The 26,861-nt window shown below is 39.3% G+C and overlaps 2 protein-coding genes across 9 annotated transcripts in view; both read right to left on the bottom strand.

The window, feature by feature from the left end:
• Positions 1 to 7,795, bottom strand: part of MEIKIN (meiotic kinetochore factor) — a gene marked incomplete at both ends in the record, with an annotated part of 122,241 nt that extends 114,446 nt beyond the window's left edge. The window contains 3 exons of the mRNA XM_082623298.1: positions 5,194 to 5,254; positions 6,944 to 7,031; positions 7,386 to 7,795. Of these exons, the coding sequence (XP_082479424.1) occupies positions 5,194 to 5,254; positions 6,944 to 7,031; positions 7,386 to 7,795 (559 nt within the window). The remainder of the gene's footprint in view (positions 1 to 5,193; positions 5,255 to 6,943; positions 7,032 to 7,385) is intronic.
• Positions 7,796 to 14,669: 6,874 nt separating this feature from the next.
• The window catches only part of ACSL6 (acyl-CoA synthetase long chain family member 6), a gene marked incomplete at its 5' end in the record, with an annotated part of 63,983 nt that continues 51,791 nt past the window's right edge, over positions 14,670 to 26,861 (bottom strand). For 7 of the 8 annotated variants that reach the window (XM_082623392.1, XM_082623390.1, XM_082623391.1 and 4 more), the window contains 4 exons: positions 14,670 to 15,076; positions 23,874 to 23,945; positions 25,093 to 25,194; positions 26,218 to 26,361. In XM_082623392.1, the coding sequence (XP_082479518.1) occupies positions 14,939 to 15,076; positions 23,874 to 23,945; positions 25,093 to 25,194; positions 26,218 to 26,361 (456 nt within the window). In that variant the 3' untranslated portion in view covers positions 14,670 to 14,938. The remainder of the gene's footprint in view (positions 15,077 to 23,873; positions 23,946 to 25,092; positions 25,195 to 26,217; positions 26,362 to 26,861) is intronic. The other variant, XM_082623396.1, reaches the window with a different exon arrangement.

The raw sequence follows: 26,861 nt of genomic DNA, 5'->3' as shown, positions 1-26,861 counted from the left end.
TGGATCTCATGATTTCTTCTTTATTGATTTACTTTCTGGTTTTGCTGGAGTATCTTCTTCACTTCCTGAGAAAAGGTGCATGGAAGACCTGTCTAAAAAATTTCTTTACACTATCTTCACACTTGAGTGATTGTTTAGCTGAATACAGAATTCTAGACCAGTATATTTAAAAAACTGATTACATTTTTTAGTGTTTGGCAGATTTAAACCTCACTGCTCCATGTTCCCCTTCTGCCCCATATCTGTACAAGCTGTTAAGCCCTGGTGCTCCATCTTCTGGCAACGCCAGCAAGTTAAAACCTCACCCCAGCCCCACCCTCTAACCACCTAAAAACCCCAACACAGTCTCCTTTCCCTGCTCTCTCAAGCCATTTTCAGTCCTGCTCAGGAGACACCCTCCTCTCTAGAAGGCTTCATTGTATCAGTAATAAACCTTTCTATACCCTCCTGGTATGTGAGTGGCATCATTAACCTTGAAATTGGAAACAAATTTTGGGTGGGAATCTATCCTGTCTCTGGAAAACTGAAGGATATCTCTCTTTATCCTGAGGATTTTTAAATTACATAACGTTGTGCCTTGGTGTGGGTCTTTTTCATTCATTGTGATGGGCAGTTGGTGCGCTCTTTCAATATGTACACTCATAACCATTTTTAATTCTAGAAAAATTTCCAGTTTTATGTGTTTAATAATTCCCTGTTTACTTTATAATATCTGGAACTACTATTTTTCAGATGTTAGAATGCCTAGACTCAGCTTATAATTATTTTTCTTTTTAAAATAGCAGCTTTATTGAAATACAATTCATATTCCATAAATCCCGATCTTTTAAAGTATACAATTTGGTGGTTTTTTAGTATACTCATAGAGTTGGGTCACCACTATTTCTATCTTTTATCTTCTCTTTAATGTCTGTTCAACTTTTGGAATATTTCCTTAAATTCATTACCCAATCCTTCATAGAATGTTTTCCTAATTCCATGTGACTATTTTTTAAGAATTCTTTTTGTTCTCTGAATGCTCCTTTTTATAGTAGCCTGCACATGTTTCATGGACACACTTTTCCATCATCCTGAGGATAATAATGAAAATATGGCTTAGAAGTTTTTTTCTTTGCATTGTCTCTGTCCTTCAAGTTTCTTTTTATTTGGTATCTAACTTTTATTTTAAATATTTTCTTTAAATGCCTGGTAATTCTTGAATGTTTAAGAATGAGGCACTAGGACTCCCCTGGTGGCACAGTGGTTAAGAATCCACCTGCCAATGCAGGGGACATGGGTTTGAGCCTGGGTCCGGGAAGGTCCCACATGTCGCATAGTAATTAAGCCTGTGAGCCACAACTACTGAGCCTGCACTCTACAGCCTGTGAGCCACAACTACTGAGCCTGCATGCCACAACTACTGAAGCCCACACACCTAGAGCCAATGCTCCACAATGAGAAGCTACCGCAATGAGAAGCTCGCGCACCGCAACGAAGAGTAGCCCCCACTGGCCGCCAACTAGAGAAAGCCCGTGTGCAGCAACGAAAACCCAATGCAGCCATAAATAAATAAATAAATAAATATTTAAAAAAAAAAGAATGAGGCAACTAAATAGCAGTTGTAAACTCTGGATTCATAAGTGGGGTTTAGGAAGTAGTGGGCTTTACTGAAGGGTATTTGGATAGGGACCAGGTCATTACTGCCAGAAAATAGGTCTTTTCCAAAAGAGGAATACTCCAGTCCCTTAACTGGGGTGTATTTTCCTGAGTAGGGTAAGAAGTCTGGGGTAAGTAAACAGACTTTAGTTAATTCCTTTCCCTCCTCCCCCCAACACCTCCCACTGCTAGTTTTCAATACAGCACCCCTGCCCTCAGCAGTACTGGGCATTGCTGTGTCCAGACCCTTTGCTTCAATGTCTCTGGACTGCCATGGTGGGAAAAAGAGTAGCTGCCTGGCTACATAGTGTTGGGGAAGGGATCACAGCATCTAATTGCTACTTTTTTTTTTTTTTTTTGTGGTACCAGCGGCCATGGCTCACAGGCCCAGCCGCTCCACGGCATGTGGGCTCTTCCCGGACCAGGGCACGAACCCGTGTCCCCTGCATCGGCAGGCGGACTCTCAACCACTGTGCCACCAGGGAAGCCCATCTAATTGCTACTTTTAAAGATTTCCAAAAATCCTATTTTCAACATTAACTCTACCTATTCCTTCAGGAGTATGTGATGCCTCTAATTTCTGAAACTCCAGCCTGCCTCAGTTTGCTTCTTGGTTCGTTCTAGGTATCTGGGTTTCAGCTTTTTTTTTTTGTCTGTTAGGCCTATTATAATTTATTCATCTACATTCCAGATTCCAAACTTTTGCTGATTATCTCTTGTCAACTGAGGTCTCTTTTTCTCTATGTTGTGGATTCATGCCTTTTTTAATGCCTTTATTGGTATTTTAGTGAGATTTCAGAAGGGAGAAGTAAACGTATACGTTCAATCCTCCATATGAAATATGAAATCCTGAGTTAATTTTCATCATGTTGCAAAATTACTAGATTCCAAGACAGAATTAAAACAATTAATTATAAAAAAAAAAAAACAATTAATTATATGTTAAATAGAATTCTGTGGGCTGCTCAAAACCTAACCATTTATATTTTATTATAAAGTATTCTAGGTCTCAAATATCAATCAACAAATGAACTCAGAATACAACCAGTTTGTTAATTAGAGACAGTCTATTTTCTATTTCCTCATACCTTTCACACATCAATTTGATAAAGCTAGTAACCAAGGACATTTATCATATATTTAAACTACAATTTTAAAAAATACTGATTATGGTAAAATTGTTTACTTCCTCTAAATAGAGTAGAAAACTCATTCAACAAGCACTTCAAACTATTTTATGTCCCAAGAATGGAATAGGAAGATAAAAGATAGTGCTTATTTTCAATAGCTTTAGGGCCTAGAGGGACAAAAACAATTATACTGCTGTTTTGAGTCCTATGACAGTGCCACAGAATTACCAGGATAGAACAACTCATCTAGAAAGAGAGAAGAGTAGTCAGGAGAGGCTTCCCAGTAGAGATAGCACCTGAATCTATTTTTGAAGAACTAGCAGAAGTTAACCAGGCAAAGAGGGGGGAAGAAGGAGGGAAAAGCATTTGAGAACCTCCCATGTTCTTTTGCACTAAATTTTAAGAAAATTCCTTTATTCTATTTTCTAGCTAGCTAATTTAATTTTCAGTTGAATACATCTCAATATTAGGTTAGTTTCTTGTTTTAAAATTTGATATTTTTAGTTTCCAGGGACTATAATTTTTTTATAGCAGCCTGTTATATTATGGATTCAACAGCCTCTTGTCTCTAAAGAGATATTTAAAGTTTTCTACCATTTCCCTCAGGTGTTAATTCTTTTGTTTGCTGCATTTGTGGCCTCTCTTCCATGGCACTGATTTTCTTCAAAGATTTGACTGTTTCTGATTGTCTGTTCATATCTCTATTTGAGAATCTGTTTGTATGGCACAGAGTATAAATTCTGAAACAACAACCTACCTCTGGAGATTTTAGAAGAGTGATGAGACATTCTTGGAACTTACGGTCTAGGTGGGGATGTCCTCCTGTATTTTCCAGGTATTGTAGGTTACATGGGGACACTGCCCTATTTGGCAGTATCCACACTGGAAGTCTCTTATATCAGAATTCCCACTTCAGAAAGCCATAATGTATCTTTTTCCTGGGCTTAGCAACCATAAGCATAATCTATATTTTTATCTTTTTTGCCCCTCTGCCCTCTGTGTGGCAATGTGGAGTTACTTCAGACTCCCTTCTGCTTCTCACTCCAGCTCCAACATTGACCCTAAGGAGCCAAAGTGAAGACTTAGTTCACTTTGCTTGGCAGTAATTCCTAGGGTTTTGACCTGGCAGCAGGCACTGGGAGCTGCCAGTGTTTCCAATGTAAGAAGGGGATGAGAAGGGAGACAGGTCATACAGTGCCAGAATGTAGTGCTTAATCCACCACCTTGACAACTTCTTCAGGGTCCCATCTATTACAGTGTTTTGCATTTATTGACCAAGTGTTTTGAGTTAAGTGTATCTCCAGAGCTATTCTTACCTCTGCAGTGGTTTTTCTCTGCTCTTCATATATTCATCAGCTGGATCTCATCTGTTTTTAAGAATTCCTCAGTATTTCTGGTGTGGTAATGGCATCCTTTCTTGTTTTCAAAAATAACTTCAATTATACCAAACTTCTATCAGTAGCCCTCCATATCCAACTGCCTATTTGACATTACTACTTAGACATCTTAAACACACCCATAACTTAATATATTAAAAAGAGAATTTATGATCTTTCCCTCAAACAAGGTTTTTTCAGTGAATGCTACCACCTTATACTCAGTTATGCAAGCCAGAAACACGTGTCATCTTTGATACCTCCATCTTCTTCACTCTTTATTTGCCAAATTCTGTCAATTTCATTTCCTACAACAGCCATAAGATATGCCCACTTCTTTCCATTTCCAATGTCATCCCATAGTACAAAGAGCCATCATTCCTCCCCTTAACTACTGCAAGCCCTTAACTAGGCTTAACTACTAGCCTCCCAACGGGTCTATTTACATCTACTCCTACTTTTTTCCATACTGTAGCTAATACGATCATACCATTCCGTATTTTAAAAACTTCAGTGGCTTCCTGCTGCTCCAAAGATGCACATCAGTATCTTTGGCATGGCCTATAACGCTATGCAAAGACTCAGTCTGTCCAACCTTGTCTTATTATCACACTTCCTCCTCTCTACTTTAGCCACACTGGCCTTCTTTCAGTTCACTGAACACAAAATGCTCAGTCCCACGTCAGGGTCTTTGCACATGCTGTTCCCTCTGCCTGGATTTCTCTTTATTCACCTCTCTTTATAGTTAAGCTCTTCCTTTCTTCAGATCTCAATTAAATTGCCATTCCCTCATGGAAGTCTTCCCTAATCTCTTCAACTAAATTCAGTTACACTCAAGTTAACCTCACTTTTGTAGCACTTATCGCAATTATAATTTACTGGTGTGTGCTTGAAGGCTTTGAGGATGAAGTCTACAGCACAGGCCGAAGGATTCAACCTGGACCAGGAGAAAGACATCTCTCCCACTGAGATGGGAAGATAAGGCAGAGATACAAATGGATGCTTATGTTTGTAAGAAAGCAAGTTGAAGAAGTTCACGTTGCCAGTCTTACCTGATACTTGTTCACTATTTGATAAACTACTATCAACCTGGAGGTCATCTGTCACTGACTCCTATGTGAAATAAGAATTAAAGATATAACACAAATTATGAGATGGAATATTTTTATATTATAATATTATAACACATTGATTTGGTTATTTCGAAAATGCAAAACTAATATCAACTTTGTATATCAGTTTCATATATAATACATTCTTTCAGCTTATTGATACAGATGTAGTCTGATATTTAATATTAAATCTTAAAATATAATATTATGGACATATCTAGGGAGTCAACAATATACTAGTCAACTAACTACTGTGGGATAAACCAGCAACTAGAAAATAAAGATGAATATTTTTCTGATACCCTAAGTAGGAAAGAATTTTTTCCCTCTAAATATGAAAGCAAAATAAATCAAAAGAAACTGATTGATAAATAAGTCTAAAATACCAAAAATAAAATTAAAGGCAAACAAATGTGGAAATATTTGTAACGTGTGTGTAAAAGTACAACAATCTTCAATATATAATGAATAAGTATTTCACCAAAAAATCACACAAATGGCCAATAAAATGAGAAAAAATATCAACTTTACTAGCATTCAAAGAAATGGAAAGTAAAACAACATGCTACTTTTCATCTATCAAATATCTATCTATCTATCGATAGGTAGATAGATAGATATTTTAAGTTTCAGATAAGATGGTGCCAACTGGCCAACATGAATCAAAACTTTAAATATAATCCAACCCTTGACCCACTGCAACGTATTTGTCTTAGGATAACAATCTGAGGTACACACAAAAAATTTCTGTGGTAGGATATCTACTGATATCTAAAACAGCAAAACCTTAGAAACAATCTCAATCCCCCAACCACAGAAAAATAGTTATACAAATTATAGCATACCTATGTGTAAGACAAAGCACTATGCAGACACTAAAAACCATATTTTTGAAGATTACTTAATGTTAGAGGAATTTACACAATAAGATAATTTGTAAAAAAAATTTTTAAAGGCACAGAAAAAAGGAATGGAAGGAAAAATACAAAACTTAAAAGAAACTGCTTAAACATTTTTTTGCATAGTCTGAATAATCTATTAGGGACACTTAACACAGTTAAAATCTGGGGAAAAGACTTTTTTTAAAAAATGCCTTTTGTTAAAACTGCCCTCCCCGAAAAAACATGTCAAAGAGAAATACGCAAGCTAAAATGCTGGACTGTGACTATCCAATTTAATGCTAATGTCAGATAAGTCACAAGCAATTTTTAAAATCTGAGTTTCTCCAAACTACTGCTACACATCTTTAAAATACTGTACAGAATCCACATTAAATACAGTAGATCAGGAAGTTATATATAATTTCCTAACGATAATGAATCCTGTTTCTGTTAATGCAAAGTCAAATGAGAAAACATGAAAATGGCTTTGAAATGTTTAAGTGCTATCAAACATTAGAGAATTACTAAGAAACACTTTATATCTGTCACACAGAAAATTAGCCAGTAATGAATATTTCTTAAATTTTTGTCAAAGGAAAGAAAAAACAGAAATACATGGCTATGAGTCTACCAGAATCATTAATTCAAGGCCCTGTCTGAAGATAGAGCATCAATGTTTATAAAAACACTAGAAAGCTATGTAATATCTATAGAACAAAGACCATATTATACTTTCATCCAGAGGTACATCAGGTACCACTGGTCTCTACCCTAAGCTTATCCAAGGACCATAGGAGAAACATACATACACTCAATGGAGCAATCTTCTCATCCTGGGCTTCTTCACTAGTGCTATTTTCATGCAGGCTTTTCTCTCCTGTACCTCTTAACTGAGTGCTAACAAACAAACAACACAATTAGTTTGCACCGTCTGGACTTGGCTCTCCACGTCCCTGATCACTATTCACACTGTTATAATGTGAAAACTCTGTGGGGACATAATTAACAAGAAGTAAGGAACACAATAGGTGAATTGTATCAATAACCAATTGATGCCACGAATGCTTTCCCGGAGGTTTTCTCTCACTTGCTTTTAAGCAACTTGGTAAAACTTCCTTTTTTTTTTTTTTTTTTTTTTTAATATATCTTTTTCCTAAGTCAAATTTCTGGCTCTGTGTTCGGAGAACAGCGAAATCAGAACACACTATTTTCTTCACTGACTCTTAGAATGAGAGGCTATTAGGAGAAAATCAGGATTGAAATTTTGAGGTGGCCAGAGGCATGGGGCTGTTACTCGTGGATACGCACCTCGGTGGCCCAGAGCTGCTACCTCCCAGCCGACTCCGCTCTGATTTCTCCGTGATTCTCTGCAAACCGCGCGTTTTGCCACTCCTTTTCAGGCCTAAGAGAGGGTGACGTGCTTCAGGGCAAAAGCCTTGGAGGCCTGCCCGCGGGCCTCGGAAGTCCCTGGGGCTGAGGCCCAGCCCACCCCGCGTCCCACTCCGTAGGCCAGCCACACGGCGCTTACAGTGGGCAGAGAGCTTCCGGCCGGGCCCTGACGGGGCCTCCGCCTTAGCCGGGGCACCTACATCTGGCGTTGGGGTTAGGTTGAGCCTATGGCTGGCCCGCTTTTTGCGCGTATAGACCTGTAGTGACCACATTGCCACCCCACCGCCAGGCCTCGGAGGGCTCTTGGCCCTCGACGGCCTGTCTCGTCTTCTTCCTGAGGAACCGAGCTACGCCGGAGGGAACCAGCGTCCAGGCCTGGCCTGCGGGGCAGCCCGAGAGGAATGAAAGAGGTGAGAAAAAAACAACAGGCCCACAGCGCCGACCCCCACACTGGTCTGGAAACGCCGCCTCACTCCCGCCTTTTTATCTCCCAGGAGTAACGCGATGACTTCTGGGAAGACACAGTGAAGTGGCAGCGCCCCGCCCTCCTGGAGGCGCAGCGCCCCGCCCTCCTGGAGGCGCAGCGCCAGGGAACTTGGTGGTGGACGGGGGGCCTGGACCTTGGACTCTAGGCGCAGGCTCCCTCGCCTCGTGCTGAAGGGAAAATTAATGGAAAAAGACTTTTTCTCGTCCAGGAGGTTGTTCTTTTGCTTTTCATTTTCTCATTAGTCTGATGGGCCCAACACCTGGTACTGATGCCTGGGCCGCTTTCCTTAGCAACATTACCAGGAAGGCCATGGTAATGGAGTTTGAAGTCTCTAAGCACATGGAATCTAGCTGGGGGTCACCCTGACTCAGTGCAGGAAGGTCAGAGAGGAATGAAAGCATGTTATGGTGACGGGGAGTGTCCTCCTGAGCAATCAACTTCAGTCCCTGGGGCCGCCAAATTACTTGGGGCGGGCATGGTACTTGAGAGTCTAACCAGGCATTAGAAGAGCTTAGGTTCCAGGAGGTTTCTTCTCAGGGACAAGCAGAATCCCTTAGCCTCTGCCTAGAAGCTACCTCCTGGACATCTCTGGGCAGCCTTGTGGTTAAGGTAGTGAGTTCCACAAGGGATGCCCTCCTAGTGCCCTGAGGCTCAGCTCTTTTGCTCTGTCCAAAGGAAGTAACATAGGAATGACCACTCATTCTCTCCATACACCCAGGCTGAACCATCTGGCTGCATCTGATAAACATATTGTGCATATAATAACCATCTTCTTATTTTAAAAAATGTCATTTCACAACATTAAAAAATGCTGTTTGTACAGATGAAATTAGAAAAACAGAAAGACTTTTTTCTGTGATGCTCCAATATTATCTGTAAATATAGCACACATATAGCCACAATATTTTCATAATAAAATCACTGAATTTTTTTATTCAAAATCTGCTCATAGAAAGTCACTTATTAATAATTAAAACTTAATCACTAATCATTAACTTTGTAAAGAACAGAGGGTAGGCGTTCTTACCTGATTATAGTGCTTTGAGTCACTTAATCACTACTTACTTAGCACCTTACTCTGTGTTAGGCATTGTGGTAGGTCCTGGGGATACAGAAGTGAATTAGAAATGGTTCTTCAATCAAGGATCTCACAATTTTGTTGCAGTATAAAGCAGTTATCATATTTCAACATCTTCTCTTTAGTCACATCCATAATATGCTGACAGGCAGTCTCTAGTTTACAAGCCAGGTCTCCAGGCTCCCTTCTTGCCCTTTGGAGAATGTTGTGGAAAAAAAAACTTGGGAGTTCTTAAATGACCTTTGGGAGGTATAGATCCTGGGATGCCCTAGACCTAGAAATGGAAGAAACATTGAAAAAGGAAAACAGCTTAAAGCAAAAGGTGATCTGCCCTTTGGTGGCCCTATTCTCTAGAACTCTCTCTATACTGAATTAAATTCACTGAAGTGCCATCAAGTAAAGGTTTATGGGAGTTAATGCCTAGGGTTTCAAAACTGGAAATAACCTTTGGTGTGATTTCTTGAGCCAAAACGGTCCTTAGAGATGATCTTGCTGTCCCCTCAATTCGAAGCTGAGCAAATCACAACGTAGGAGTCTCATTATGACAGGTGGTTGACCTAGGTGGCATGGATCTCCTGACATTTGGCTAGTGTGCTTGCCATTCTCCCATTCCTCCTAACACATGGCTGGGAAAGGGATGGGGGGAACAAGGAACAGAGCTCGAAGCCCTAAGTAGCAAGGGGAGGGGAAGGGACTACATACAGACTTGCAATTTAAAGTTTCACCTACCCAGCCTATAAAAGGGGAATGAAATGTGTCCCCTACAAAAGGGTGAGGTAGAGCAGAGATATCTCAACTCAATCATCTGTCTCCCTCCACTCCGTCTTCAAATACCCAAATGCCAGTGCAAGCATTCAGCCATGAGTGTTAAATTGAACATCTTCCATTTCCCTGTTGTATTGCTTCCATATCTACACTCAGAATTCTGCTTTCAGTGTTTCAGTTCAGTCGTGTGATGGTTTTGACTAGATTGGAACAGTCATGGAGATGCTAACTTCCATGGGAAAAGAAAATCCAAAATTTTAATAGATTTCTGAAAAAAGCTTTTGGGAAAACAGCCAGTTCATGGGTTTAGGATTCCCTGGAGCCAAGAGGAAATCTTTCTGAATACCGTTTTCTTATCGAGTGACTCCCCCACCCCCCAGCCCCAAGAGGCTTCATTTGTGGTACCATCCACAGGCTGTAGGGTCCAACTGAAAATCGGCTTATTTTTGCTTAGTTGACAGGATTGGAAAAAAAATAACAGTGAGAGATGAAAAGTATCTTTATGTATTGCAGTCTTAATGCTATGCAACATATGTAAAAGGGCCAAGGGGATTTTCATTCAATAGACATTTCTTGAGCATCCACTATGGGCCAGACCTTCTGCAGCCCCAGGCAACTCACAGTCTTAGTGAGAGTGGGGCAAAGGTACAATCAACCATGCAGCCATGTGGGAAGCTTCTTAGAGAAAAGGATAGTTGAACTGAGTTTTAAGATATGAATGATAGGAATTAGGGGGATTAAAGGAAAGGGTATTCTATGAAAAGGGGACCTAAAAGCATGATGCTTTTAGGGCACTGCAAAAAGTAGTTGGTATGATTGGAGCCAATACTCTATAGAGGAAGGGCTGGAGAAGAGATGCTGGGCCTTGTGTACTGAAGCAGGGAGTCTGAACTTTATCCTGGAAACTGTGGAATATTAAGCAGGAGAGTGGCACAACCAGATTTTCAATTTAGAAAGATCCCCCTGACTGAAATGTGGATGGTGAAATTTGAGGAAGCTGGGGTGGAAATAGGAAGACTAATTTTAAAAGCAGTGTAATATTCCAGACAAGAGATGAGAGTGGCCCCAACTACACTAAAAGCTGTGAAAATAGAGAGGAGTAGATGGTAGCAAATATATGGCAGAATTTGCATAATTTAGACATGGCAGAATGTACAATTTTAAGAAAGTGTACCGCTGTGTATGGGTAAAAGACATTATGGAAATACTGTTTAAGGACCATCATGATGGAAAATTTGAATACAATTTTTTGTTCTTTTAAAAATATAAAAATGAAGTAAATCCAGGACACATTTGGTAATAGCAAATGTGCAAGGAAAAGGATAGCTTCTCTGGGGGGGCCATAAGTCTTTAGAGTTTAGGGACCCTTATAGAGGACGTAGAGTATGCTGACTAGTGATATAGCTTGATACAGTGTTTACCATAAGCACTATGATCTATGATCACCAAGTATACTAACATCAGGGGATTATGCTAAATAAATATTATAAAATAGTAATTATAAGCAACTTTGAGAAACAAAAAAATCTTTATTTTTTACAAATGTTTTCATAAATGCATTTTATATTTGATATGCATGCTACTATAACAAAGCAACTAAAAATAAAATTACAGTTAAAATACTTTTATGCATATTTAAAAGGTAATTTTTTAATCTCCTCAATTTCAAAAAATTGAAAGTAGAATAAGCAGTTCTTGAAAAAATATCCATTGCCCTCCATGCAATTTTTGCAATGACTTAACAAGGAAAATAAAAATAATCAGTCAAATGAATGTTTAAAAGCCACTGTCACCTCATGAAAACCTTTTGTTTGGGACCAAGTTTAGAAATGCCTGTGTTCCAAGTAGTATATATCTATTGCCTCTGAGTTATAACCATTCATGTGTTCTAGCTGAAGAGTTTCTCATTAGGGCTTTGTCCTCACTTGAATGCTAATTCCATTCTTACTGCAGTTAACTGTAGATTCACAGAAAGGACTGTGTAGCATACTTGAGAGAAAATTCAGACTACCAGGATCATTTTTTCTTTTCATGTATATGCTTCCTTAAAATAGAAATAGGCAAGAAAATACAGCAACTTATCTCATATAGTTTATCAATTTTATATATGATTTTTCATTCTTTTTTTCCTGAGATATGAAGCAAGTTTGTAAGTGGTCTGTTTTCATGCAAAAATACATTTTTCCATTCTTTACATTCATTTCATAGTATTTTGTATTCTAAGTAACTATATCACATTTGTGCTTTATACATTTGGAAAATAAAGAATAATTCATTCCCTTTACTGCAGAAAAATAAAAGATCAGAGTTTCTTTGATGGGTAATACAATCAAATGAAGTGCTGACTTCAAGTTGCTAAAACATTACCTGACTATAAAAATTGCAATGAAAAGTCCTATTTTTTCTCATGCTTGCAGTTTTACCTAAATTTAGAACGAAAGGTTGACTTGCTCATGTGAGGGAGACTAGGTATGTTTATTCCTTTAGACTCCTGAGTTCGTGAGTTCCTAATATGTGAAGCTAGGCCTGCACATACCTGGTGAGTTTCTTCTCTCACCTGGAGGAGAATCACAATACAAAGATGTCTTTTATGGCAAAAGGGGAAAAAAATTGGTGTATATTCTATTTTATATCTTTATAGACAACAAGATTAGTTTTTAAAATGTAAGAATTACCAACACATTTAAATGAAAAAGAGATAAAAGGCCAAACATTTAAGAACATGTTTATGTTAAGTAATTGATCTCCGTTATACCGCTAGACTTAGATCTGATGTCCACTATGAATGTAAATGTCTTAAGTACATAGCCTTTTTCTACACTGGTTAAAGAGAAATACAAACTTTTCCCCCTCAAAATAAAGTTGGGAAATCTGAAGCAAGAAGGATTTTTTTCCATTAACACATATTGTTTCATTTCTCCTTTATTAAAAAATTCAGTAGAGTTAAACAGCGGAAAAAATAAATGTACATGCAATATATTTAGGGCCCACTGTTTACTTTTCTCAGCACATCTGCCAGAACCTATTTATATGCCCAAGTGTGATGATTTTCACACGGATCAGGAAGGCAAATAGAAACATAAGATCTTTAAAGTGAGAAAGAGAAGAAATCTTAAGTTATCCATAATCAATTATCTCTAACTATTATTAGGTATAAATGTAATCAAAATAAATTTTAAATTATTTGCTTATAATTTCATTGTCTAAAATCCTCTGGAAACAAAGACAAATATGAAATTTAGTTGAGCGGAAGGACAATGGGAAAGAGGTTCATTTTCCTCAAGATGTGAAGCTACTTGCCTTTAAAATAATACAAATATCCAATTCAGGTAATGACTTTCTCTTTTAATTAGTCAAATATATATTAAATATAAAAAAATAATGCTATGTATAATAGATGTGGCCTTGGACATTTTTAGTATTTGTTTATTTAGAAATGTCTTTAAAAATTAATGTGCACAGAACTAGGTCATCTACTAAAAGTCAAATCTATAACTGCAAGTAGTGGGACTGCAGAGAGAATCCAGCAAAGGAATATGTAAAAGATTGGATAAATACATCAAATGAAGCTGTGGTCGTCCACTTTTGTGAAGACTGAAATATAAGTGTATAATCACTGGTGCAGATTCATCTAGTAAGCCCGTGTGATTATGCAGTTTCTAACCGACAGCATTTACTGACAATTTGGATTTGCTCCAGGGGTAAGGAGCTTCTGGACTGTGAATACTGCCCCCATCTCTGCTTTCAGAGTCCTGTCTCTACAGAAGAAAACACTTTCCTAGGGACAGTTTATTCTGTAGATGCAGTCTGTAGCTTGGAACTTAATTGCTGTCCATGCTGGGCTTTAATTATATGACATTGTTGGCATCCAGGTGCAAGAAGTATTAAACACATAATGCCAAGAAAGGAGGTTTTCATGGGTAAGCTTAGAAGGGTTTAGAGATTCTACGCATGAAATTATTTCCCATGGGAATATTTATCTATGATGGATGTAAATAGTTTTCTAGGGGTATTTTGAAGAGGTTCTTCAAACTTATGTTCTTGAAAAATTATTTCATTTGGAAATAACATCCCCCCCCCCCCGCTACATCCTGCCATGATAATCTCTTACTGGAAGAAAGTGAAGCTGTTCAGAATTATTGCCATATGGGTTTCCCAGGCCTGGCATGGACACGTTGAGAATGGGAAGACCGGAAGAACCCAGCAAGGAACATCAGTACATCAATTGCTGCCCACCCTGAGAAATAATTCTGGGTTTCTTCTCCCAAGTCTTCCCTAAAGGTCCATTCATTGCAGAGTCAAACAGACATCTTTTATAATTCATGTGGTAAGACATCCATGAATATACACATACTATCCTTTAAGTAGTTGTACATTACATTTTTTCTAGGTAGCTCCTTAATATTTGAATGAGCTTAATAACTAAGAAAATGTATTGAAAGATCTTTGTAAAATGTTATGTAAATACATTTGTTTTAAGAATACATGAATTTGCATTCTTCATAAATAGAAGTAAAAATTGGAGAGAAAATTTTTTCATGTCAATGAGGGTTGTTATGTTTAAAGAATCTAAAGTTATGTAGAATGTGAGCTATCATGTTTTGTTTCAGAATGATTCTGTATTAGTTTTAATTTTTTAAGTCTGATTTAATTGTGATTTTGACCATCAGTTATTGAATGAGGTAGTCCACATTGCCTAGATATTTGCTGTACCTGGTTACTATTCCACAAATAATTAAGTACAATATATCAGTTATGTTTTTCCTTTATGTTTAATAGAAGTTCTGTGAACACTGAGAATATATTACTTTTAGTGGTACACAGTTCTTGAGAAAAGTCTTGATTTTTACAATACCATTTGTGATATTTTTAGCAGCTTACTACAATATCATTGTAATAAAAATAAAGTGTACTCGGTGATGAGAGAGAAAATATTGTTAAAGACCTCTTGGGACAGGAAGAGGCTCAGTCATAAGGTCACGTGCTTTTCATTTTCAGCTGCATCGTTCTGACATGTTACTTTCAAAAAATAACTATAATATTGCTACATTGTCCATTATTACTGAGAAGAACTTCCCTTGAACTTCACATGGAGATTGAGTAAAGCTCTTCTATTTGTTTTTTGAAGTACTCTCTCAGCTCAGGTCTCTTAGCCTTTAGTGTTGGTGTCAGCAAGCCATTTTGAACTGAGAACATATCAGAGTGGATGTGAATGGCTTTAACCTAAAAACCAAATGCAGAATACAGCTTTATCAGGAATATAACACAGCATTCATAGCATACATGATAAAAGTAGACAGGCATATGGGAATAGAAATATTGATATAAAAACACTATGCCTATTTAAAAGTCAGAGTTATCCTAATAACATTTCAGCCTATTTGATATGTCTGAAAGCCACCTTTTTTCCTTCTTACTCCTCCATTTAGCCAGTCAACAGAAATGAGTTAGTTCCTTACTCTGTGCCAGGCACTGAGGACACAAAGAGGGATCATGAGCGCCCCTGCCCTCGGGGAGTGCACACTGGCATCCAGTAGAACAGACACACTGGGCAATTATTAGACAATGTGGTATACACAGGATGAAGGGCACCTAACTCAGTTATAGTAGGGAAGAGAGAGGAGCAGTCAGGGAAGCCTTCTCAAATCAGGTGAGTGTTAAAGAACGAGTAAGAGTTAACCAGCAAAGGAGGAGAGGTGGGTGGAGAAGGGCATTCCAGGCAGAGGCAACCCTATGAACAAAGCTACAGGAGTGAGAAATGGCAGAGTATGAAAAAGGAAATCCAAGTGATTTATGTTGTAGTTACGTAAAGTAGGAGGCAAAGTGGGTGAGAGATGAAGCTGAAGTGGTAGATGGGGCAGTTTATAGAGGAATACAGTAGGAGATTTTTATACAGGGCAATGATATGGCTGAATATACAATTTATAAAGATCTCTCCAAGAGAAATGTGAAGATGGCTTTTAAGAATGTTAAGATTAGAAGTAGGGAAACCAATCAAAAGGACCTGACCAATCCACAGGAGAGAAGAAGATAAGGGCCTGCACCTACAGAAGTGGCACAGACAGAGACAAGTAAGCAGTTCTAAGAGCGATTTAGAGATAAATGGGCAGGATGTAATACAGAAGGAAGCAATGGGCAGGATGTAATACAGAAGAAGGCAGCCTTGAGGACTTCCAGGTTTCTGGCTTGGAGGGCTGCATGGACAGTGATGCCATTCACAGGAGAAACATGAAGTCTGGGGGGGGGGACGTGACGAGTCTGCGTTAAAAAAAAAAAGTTCTGCCAGAAAATGTGATCACATTATTGGAAGGAGGAATGGAGGGATCAGACTTAGTGTTCGTGTTGCCTGTTTCCATGAGGCAGATTCCAGGCCTCCTCATGCAAAGTCTCTTTGCAAGGCTGAATGGGGGACCAGAGAGATAGATGAACTAACCTGGGAGGGCCTGGGCAGTCTCCTCCCATGTGGGATTCCAGCTGAAAGGGTGACTGTCAGTTCAACCAGAATTTTATGATCTGGGCTTGAGCTGAATTCTGGAGTGACAGTGTCTCTAAGAAATTGTATCCTGACTGACAACTGGGTCTACATTCGATTATTCTGTTGACACAACAGATCCATATTATTAAATAGCAAATGAATTGCTATATATAGACTTTAAAAAATTAACTCAAAATATATGCGCTAAATACATATATATTTTCACTTGTTGTTTTGCTTAATTGGCATTTATTGAGCAACTACCATGTGTCAGGTATAGTGTAAGGCACCAGGGATACAAAGAAGAACAAGACACAATCTCTGTACACATGGAGCTTACAATCTAATGAGGGATGCTGCAGTATGATAATACTACTATAGGGACGAGCAGTTGTCAGTTGCTTTCCCAGTATCACTCCCTATCTTCCATGCTAATAAAACCCAGGTTTTGTTTGGGGCCAAAATGGTCTATGTAAACTATGACAATCCTATGTCCTGATTTCCCAGGCTCCCTTGCAGCTAAGGTGTAGTCATAAGATCCATCTGTGGCTAGTGAGAAGGGAAAGTTTTTGCTTTCCTAATAAAAGGTTCAGACATACCTATTTCTACCCACTCTCTTTTTTTCCTTCCTTGAATGTGGACAATGTCCAAAGCTGTAGCAGCCACATAAAGTGATAAGCCAACATACTAAGAAGGGAGAGTGGAAAGATAGGCAGAGCCTAGGTCTTTGAGAACCTGTACCTGCCTTGGACTGCCTATCTTCGGATTTCTTATGTGAGAACACCACAAAAACACACCCTATGTGTTTAAGACCCTGAGGGTTTTCTTTTAGAGCTGAATGCCTTTCTGATATAGCACCTAAACCAGTCTCTGGAGCAGGATTCATTGAAAAGGGATGTTTGAGTTGAACTCTGGAGGATAAGTAGGCTTTGGCCAGATGAAGATAGCAAGGGGAAGGGAGAGGCTGTTATATGGCTCTAGGCAGAGGCAACATGTGCCAAAACACACTTGGGACATCACAAGTATAGGCTGCAGCAGGTGATACAAATAAAGAAGAAGAAAGAGATGGGGCTGGGGAGATAGGCTGGGGCCAAATTACAAAGGATCGATATGCCAAGGTAGGGATTTTGGACGTAATTCTTTAAACAATTTTTAATCAGTGAGAGACAGTACTAGAATGCATCTTTGGAAAGATTACCCTGTTAAGAGAGGATTGAAATGAGGTAAAAGTGGAAGCTGGAAGACCAGCCAAAAGGCAAGACTGATGGTGATTTAGGCTATAAAGTTGGCTGTGGAGATGGAAATAGATTTGGGGAGTAGAAAGGACAGGACTTACAATTGGTTTGGGTAATTGATAGAGAAAGAGATTTTAAGACTGGCTCTAGATTTCTGCTTGAGCAGAAGAACTGGAGGAAGAGGAGAAAGATTCTTTGGAGGCAGGAAGATCAAGCATTCATGTCAAGTTTGAAATGCTTCTGAGACATCCAAGTGGTTTTTGGACATTGGATATATTACTATTAGTATGTAGGACACAGCTTCAGCCTGGGCTTGAGACAGAGAAGGAGTTTCTTGAGGAGTAGAAAAGAACTGGGGTGTGGGTTACAGAAGCCAGGAGAACAAGAGTGAAAGGTTACTGTGGCATATGTTACTGTCATATGAGAATTGTTAATTAAAATCAATGGATACAATCAGGAAATGACTTATTTCAAAAATCAGTCTATGCACCACCTCACACCCATTAGGCTGACTATTATCCAGAAAACAGAAATAACAAGTGTTGGTGAGGATATAGAGAAACTGGAATATATACCCCCCAAAATTGAAAGCAGGATCTCAAAGAGATATTTGTACATCCATGTTCATAGCAGCATTATTCACAATAGCTAAAACAGGGAAGCAACCCAAATGTCCATCAGCATATGAATGGATAGGCAAAATGTGGCACAGACATACAATGGAATATTATTTATATTAAGTAAGGAAATTCTGACACATGCTACAACATGGATGAACTCTGAGGGCATTAGGCTAAGTGAAATAAGCCAGTCACAAAAACACAAGTACTTAGAGTAGTCAAAGTCATAGGGACAGAAAGTAAAATGGTGGTTTCTGGAGGCTTGGGGAAGGGAGGGAATTGGGAGTTATTGTTCAAGGGGTACAGAGTTTCATTCTACAAAATGAAAAGTTACAGAGATGGATGGTGGTGATGGTAGTACAACATTATGAATGTATTAATGCCACTGAACTGCACACGTAAAAAATGGTTAAGGTAGTAAATTTTATGTTATGTGTATTTAACCACCAAAAATTAAAAAATTGGAAAAAATCAATGTATGCAAATAGTTGCAAAAAATTCAACATGTCAGTGATTGTTTTCCAAATCTCTGATGCTAAACTAACAGTCTAGTGTCCTGGCACGTGGGTATTGTAATATGACAAAGAAGTCTTTCCTCAGAAAATTCTCCATTGCATTCACTGATTTTTCAGATCAAAGACTCAATATACAAAGAAGACCCCTAAAACAGCTACACTTTTTACTTCTTAAAAAGTTTTTAAGAAAAATTCTAACAAATTCTGGCATTTTTTAAACCCATGCTTGTAATTTTAAAATGTGATAATTTTCAAATGAGCACAGCATTAATAAATGACATTCATCTTTGTCTCTTAGAAATTTGTTCAAATGAAGGATTCACTTTTGCTATAAAAAGAATAGCATTTTAAGGGATTCGTGTGTGGTGGGAAGGGGAGGACTGGACTTTAGGCTAAAATTAAAGCTAGCATTACAGGTAGCCGCCTCAACTTTACCTTACATACTGAAAGGATTTCTACTTGGATATCCAGTATAAATAACTGGAAATCTGATGAGGCTCTTGGCTAAAAAGAGGCATTATCGAATGTTTCAAAATTTGTTAAGGTTCTTGTAAAAAGTGTTTTGTTTGAAAATTCTCTCAACTCCAATATAAAATAAAATTTTTCTGAATTTTTTTCATGGCAAAATAAAAAAAATTTTTAAAAAGAAAATTCTCTCAGTGTTTTTGATGCTCAAAGAAGCAAGGATTTGGTAAGGAATAGGGCTGCCAGTTTTTGTACCCTCTGGAATATACTTTTTTCCTAATTTGTTTTGATCAAACATAAATCATCCTAGGGGATCCAAAATTCACTGGAAACAGGTCCCAAGGGAGACGTTTTCAGACCATAGTGCACTGAGAGCTAGGGGTTCTGCAGTGGCCTCTGTTGGGCAGGGGTGTAGAGGTGGAGATGGGCGTGAAGGTGGAGTGTAGACAGACATGGGTGGGATGAGGTGGGGGAGAGGCAGAAGTACATTGGAGGCGGGGTGGGGGAGGGATGAGTGAGGGGGCTGGGTTGAGGGGTAGGAGGCGGAAGACAGGCTCTGGTTCAAGCCCCAAACCTACCAGAGCAGCACTGCTCTTATGTTTTGTACATGCTCATACGGTGCATATAAGATGTCATCTAAGTTCTGCTACTCAAGTTCAGAAATCACCATTTGATAACAAAACTAGCTAGCTTGAAGAAAATATGAACAAAATCCAAATCAAACTTAATCCTAGATACAGTGATTTAACTTAGTAACTTATGTTTACCTCCATGAAATGAAAAACTGAAAAACTGGCAGTGCTAATATCCTTAATTTTTTTTTTAAAGTTCCTTTCTGATAGAAACAGTATCACATAAAGACTTCTGGCAAGTGTAAACAATCTATCCACCTTCTTCTGTAAATGAAATAATATAATTTTATAGGAGATGCCAATGCCAAGATACAATTTCTACAAGTGCCCTGGCAGCCTGGGTTTCAGCTCATCTGCATTCCTAACAGCATGTGGAGAACATGTGTAATTGAGACAAGAGTCTACGTTCAGTACAGGGACTTGGGAGAACACCTTTGAAAATACAGCAGTGACAAGCAGAAGCTTCAAACAATACAGTACAGGGAAGATGACTCTCATAGAGAGAGCTACATACACTATTTAGATGGTAAGTAGAATGTAAAAGAAAACACTATGATCTTAGGAAGAAAGAACTGCATCTGCTGGTAGATTTTGAGTATCTGTCAAACCAGCAACCTGTAGCAGGCCTGAAGTGCTGACTGGGGCATCTGCAGTTCAATGTGGCTCTCTACAACATAGTCTCTGCCTGAGGAGAGGAAACACAATTAAATACAGTGTTGAGGGAAGCCAAGCAATATGGTACTCAGCTCACCTTTCAGCCACTTAGTGAGCAGATCAGACTGGCACTACTGCCAGTCCCTGCTCCAGCCTGACCTACAGCCCTGGGTCTATTTAAATTCTTCCCTGAAATACCTATACAAATTGCTCCAGTGACTAAAAGTCTAATCAGTAAGTGGGAAAAAATGAGTCAAAACAGTTCTTTAACTGACCTTAACTGTGGGCCCCAAACCTATAGTTAGTTTATTTTCAGAAGTAAACCAATGGTAAAACCAATTTTCATTTTTTATAAATATAATTATTTATATTTTCTAATAAAACCAAACTGTTGAATTATGGGGAAAAAAAGGAACGAGAGTCTTTAGTCTCCCTTTATGCCTAACACAACATAAAACTTGTTTTCCAGTTTGCAATAAGCAAAGTTTTTGTTGAGGAAAGAAGGAAGGAGATGCTTAATGTTACCTCCCTTTCTGAAACTACACTCTTGTCACAGAAAAGTGATTCTATAGTTTGTTTGTTTTTTTAAATTTAAAGATACTATAACATTTAAATATTATATTGGAATATAATGCCTCAAAAGTGTCAATGTATGCCAACTCATTAAAGCATAGAAATTTTCATAATTCTGAAAAAAAAGAGTATTTAAAATCTTTCAGTGGTATTACTCCATGAAACACTTTAACACACAATATTGCTTGTAGATAATAAACACAGAGTGAATAATTTAGGACAAGAGAAATTTTAAAATTTTAAATTAATTAGGGAAATGTTCAATTCATTTCTGATTTAAAGGTAAATTGATGAGGTAAGTATTCATTTCAATGACAAGAAATACAGTAAAAATATATTTAGCAAGGACTTTGCAGTCAGAATTTGAAAACTGTCAAGTTTCAAAGTTCACTTTGTATTTTATATGCCTATGCAAACTAATAAGGCATAGAAATGTCAAAAAATGGTTAAATCACAGTCAAGTGTGCTCAGATACTTCCCAAGAACCTACATATTTTAATTATTGATAACAGTTATTTTAAATGCTTCTTATCTACTCATTAAATCTCCGTAAATTGATAATGGTTGGCCTAGTTCTAGGAACTGTCTGTTTCTGGAAATCAGATTACATTAATTTTTCATCTAATTCAAAGTTTCATTCAGATCAATGCTGCCCAGTAAGTCTGAACTCCTAAAGCTTCTGTTGAATGATTTAAGCCTTGGGCTTGGATATCTATTGGGGGGGGGTGTAAAAAATTAGCATTAAGCCTTAATTGATCATTCCTTTTTGAGGAAAAGGGAAAAGGACTAGCTGACAATAGATTATGGATTAACTCAATTTATGTTGAGCTTTGGAACACAACTAGGAGCACACACCAACAAAGAGGAGAATGAGAACAGAGAAAATGAAGAGGTAACAGCCTTGGCAATAAAGCTCAGGCCTTTGGGATGCCACATGACTTCTCTGTATTTGAGGTTACCATGGCAAGGGCCGATTATTAGAGCAGAAACTTTGCTTAAGGCGTATGGAAAGTCAAGAATACATCTCCTCTCAGTAAAAGCTCTAACTTGAGCAATGGTTAACACTGGAACCTTAACCAAAGGTTTCTTTTAAACATAAGCTTAAGAGTGGTAGTCTTTTCCAAGGAGAGGAATCTGTTACAATTCTCCACCTGCTCTGAGGCAGGTCACACAGCCCACATCCAGCAGGGGGCATGCAAGCCTTGGGAATCACAAGGGTATCCGCAGGATCCCCAGTGCATCCTCAGCGCCCTTACAGCCATCCATTCAGGTAATAGGGAGCCCGGATCAACCAGGTCTCCAACCACTCATTTGTGGCACCTGCTCTACAGGATCACATCTACAGTCACACAGCTCCCCGTAATGGAAGAGCAATGAAGTCAGTTTTAGCAAATTTAGAAAGTTAATTATCATGCCAGAACTGACCTTGCATTCAGAAAGATAAATATGACTTGCCTGAATGCCTCAGATTTTATAATTTTTTAAAATAAGGATTTATTCATCCAGGCCTTATTTGCCCTAAAACACACTGATGGATGAGGGAAAGCAGTTTCTCTCAGGCTAGATTAATGTAAAGATCCATTTCAAAAGAAAAACAATTCCCTCAAACCCTGAAACTATATTTAGATTTCCTCACTTTGAAACTTAAGAAATTAAAAGTCTTAATCTGTGGAAATGTTTTCTAATTGTCAAACAACTGCTGTAAGAGTTTATATTTAAAACCAGTTTAAAAATGTTTTTAGGTTAACATCAAAATGAACATATATAAAGGGGCTTCCCTGGTGGCGCAGCAGTTGAGAATCTACCTGCCAATGCAGGAGACACGGGTTCAAGCCCTGGTCCGGGAAGATCCCACATGCTGTGGAGCAACTAAGCCCGTGAGCCACAACTACTGAGCCCGTGTGCCTCAACTACTGAAGCCCAAGTGCCCTAGAGCCCGTGCTCTGCAACAAGAGAAGCCACCGCAGTGAGAAGCCCACGCACCACAACAAAGAGTAGCTCCTGCTTGCCGCAACTAGAGAAAGCCTGTGCGCAGCAACGAAGACCCAACACAGCCAAAAATAAATAAATAAATTTATATTTTTAAAAAAAGAACATATAAAATTCTCATAAACCTCACAGATCCTTAATATTATATTTGGGGACACTGTTGGAGAACCATTTTATGAAAAACAATTATATTAAATATATACTAGGAAATTTTTAAAAATCAGCATATTAATATTTTTCTGTTTGAAGAATTTTTCTTTTTGAATTTGTGACTAAAGAGGATTATAAATGGCATGTGTAAGTAGGACCATGAACTCAGTTACAAAAAAGAACCCCAACCTTGCAAAGATGGAAAGTCTTAGAGGTCTGCTGTGTCCTCTCCCAACACACTCTTTGTTTCCTCCTCTTTGTTCAGGGCATGCTGGGCTGACAGATCACTGGCCCCAGGAGTGCAATCTTTCTGATGTCCTAGCAAGTAAGCTTGCCTGCTGCAGCCAAGAAGACAGTCCCCATAAAAATAAAAATAAGACAGGACTCTGGTCTTGAGTACTGCATGCAGCTTGGAGACACACCATGTAGACATGCTCTACCAGTTATGGCTAGGGTAATATTTCAGCTTTATGAACATCTGTGATTATGAGGACAATGAGCACAGTCTCACTCAGCCTACGACCGATTTTAGTTAGGATGCAGGCTGTTGCAAAGTCAGCTTAGAACAGGCCTTCAGGGGTCCACTGGTACACAGCCTGCCTGCAGGCCACAGCATGGAGGATAGGGAATCTAGGTCAGGGTCACTGTTGGTTACTTTAATTCTCATCCCTGCATAAAGGGCAGTAACAAGTATGGAGAAGGTAACAGTTACCTGTTCAAAAGAATGGAGTCCACTTTCTTTTCCTAACCTCACCATATCTTCCAAAATGGCTTTCTTCAGCTCCTGAATTGAACCATATAGGTAAAATTACAAGGTGAAAACACATTTCAAAATGGAGATAGAAGAATCAATGAGTTGTGAGCAAAGTACAACTGGCAATCATACCAACACTCCCCCCACCTTTCAAACCCCCAACTGGGGCTGACGCTCCCTGGCAGCAAGCCAATCACCACCCCTCACCTGGCAAGTAAGTGCCCACATGGCCTAAGGAGTGTCCAACAACAGGCTAAGGGACCACTCAATTTTGTTTTTTTGTTTTTTTGTTTTTTTTCTGTACGCGGGCCTCTCACTGTTGTGGCCTCTCCCGTCGCGGAGCACAGGCTCCGGACGCGCAGGCTCAGCGGCCATGTCTCACAGGCCCAGCCGCTCCGCGGCACGTGGGATCCTCCCGGACTGGTGCACGAACCCGTGTCCCCTGCACCGGCAGGCGGACTCTCAACCACTGCGCCACCAGGGAAGCCCTCAATTTTGTTTTTTAAAGCAGACCTCTGGTCAGCCTAGTGAGTCTCAGGGGCCCTGTCACCCCCAGAAGAGCCCAAGGCCTGGTGGGAGCTCTAGGGTTCATGGCTGCTGCTAAGAAACAGATCATGTGACTGAGGGGCCAATGCCGAGTCAGGGCACAGAGATCCTCTTCCATAGGACTGTATATGTGCCAGGAGAAGGCTTCTGGAAGGTGTGAGCAGCAAATGTTCTAAGCAGGGAGAACTGTGCTCCTTTTTCAATTCCATGACTGTCTCTCTAAGCCCAGTAGATACAAAAGCTACCTCACATTAGGAGAGAGCAGGGCCAGTGAGTCAGAGGGCCTATTCTCACATCTGACACTGCTGTTAACCAGCTGTGTGGCTTTGGGCAAGCCACCTCCCTCTCTGGACTCTCCTGCAAGCTGCAAAACAACAGGGCTGGACAAGCTTTCTCTGATGTCTCCTGGCTGGAAAATTCAATAGTTTATCAAGTGTTCTAAGAAGGCCCCTTCTACAACAATGACAAAAGACAAACCTCTGGTTTAGGATTCCCACTATTTATAAAATAAAGTTAGAAATTTCCCTATAGGTTCAAATTTCACTTGGGCTACTGTTTTTGTATGTCCTCTCATTATGCAGTATCACAGAAGGTCCAGCAGTCTTTTGGGGAACAGCCCCAAGGTACAGACCTTATTTGTGCAGAGCTCTGCATACGTCCCTTCAATTCCTCTCTTCTGGGCCCAAGAGGGCATGACTTCCGGGTCAGGCACGACAATGCCCACCAAAGAGGCCTGCGATTCCACCAAAGGAAAACACAGTTATGACAAAAGCTTTTAAAGCAGTTATTTGCGGTCCAGCGTTAAAACTAATCTCTTGGTATTCTCAGACTCCACTCTTCTAAAAATATGTATGTTTATGTTATGAAACATTTCCACCAACATATCACACATTCTTGACAGAAATATTCTTGAATATTTCTGATATATTTCCCTAACTTCGTCAAAAAATAATTAATAAAAAATAAGCTTAAGAAGATTAGGAATCAGTAAGGTTAGTCCTGTATGTACCTTTGATTCTCATGCCAATCTTAAATGAGTACATCTTTAGGATACTAATCAACCAACTCTATAATCCAAAACACATACATTTCTAAGGATTTCCAGACCATTTTGAAATTGATTCATTAGTATGGTCCTCATTCTTTAAGAACACCATTTTAATTTTTAAAGCATTTTCTTAAAAAATAATTTAAGTCTTTAATTACATAAATCCAATGATAGCACAGAATATATTCACAGTGATCTTTCTGACTTCAGATCTAAATGATACCAGAAAGCAGAATAAATATAAATCCCCTTCAAATAATTTAATCCTGTACTATATTAGCACATTAGCTTAATATATTAAGATATATCATCAGTATCATTATTTGCAATACTGCACCTATTTATCTGTAAAGTTCTTATGTGTACTTCAAAATCAAAACAGCAGAAACCCTGAATCTTGCTTCAGCATATTACCTCAAAATTCCTCCTGGAAGTAGACGGAGCATAAGTTAAAAGTAGTGGGAATGTTATTACTACTACTTTAAGCAACTTATTTACCTAACTGCAATTTACCAAACTATAAGCAATTAAGATTTCTCCCTTAGAAAGGCACTTTCTCTCATGATCCTATATGCCAGAGAATACCAGTATCTGATTGGAAATTAATGTTCATCACTTTAATCAAATACCAGTTACTTAGGAAATCATTCCCAGAGTACTCATCAGGCCCAAAGTACGTGTGGGAGGGCTGAGGCCTAGGGGACTCACCTTTAAGCTGTCCCCATGGACATACACTTGTGCAACAGGCTCACTCCGGATGTAGATGTTCTCAATCATCTCGGGCGCAATATATTCTCCCTGAGCAAGTTTAAATATGTGCTTCTTCCGATCAATAATTTTAAGAGTTCCAGCCTGTGGAATTGGACAAGCGTCTTCATAAAACGGCGGCATTCCCAAGCCTGAGCCCCTAACTCATTAGTGCCATAGCCCCTCACCTCTGCAATGCCCGGTCTCACCCTGCAAGCCCCACCGTATCTGCTCGTGCACCTGACATCTCTGCTCTCATGGAGCCACTGCACGGCTGGAGAGGGATGCTGTGCACAAGGGTGGATGGCTCCCAAGGTCTGCTGGGCTCTGAGTGCCCACTGTCCTGTCCCCTCACCATGTGCCCTACTCTCCCTCCCACCCCTGCCACCCTGGTGCCCAGCAACAGGTGCCCTCCTCCTCAGAAGGCCACCCACCTTCCCTTCAGGGCTCCTCTCACCCAGGCCCTTGCTCCAGCTGTCCCTTTTCTCAGCAGCATCTTCAGATTCTCCCCCTTGAACCATGCTTAGGCCACCACTCCCAAAGAGCAGCCTCTCCATCCTTCAGCACATAGCACAGCTCTGGCAGAGGACTCCAGGTGGCATTAG

Source organism: Mesoplodon mirus (assembly GCF_964341445.2).
Source record: "Mesoplodon mirus genome assembly, chromosome: 5".
NCBI classification, from domain to species: domain Eukaryota; kingdom Metazoa; phylum Chordata; class Mammalia; order Artiodactyla; family Ziphiidae; genus Mesoplodon; species Mesoplodon mirus.
This window is presented reverse-complemented; position numbering and strand designations above follow the sequence as displayed.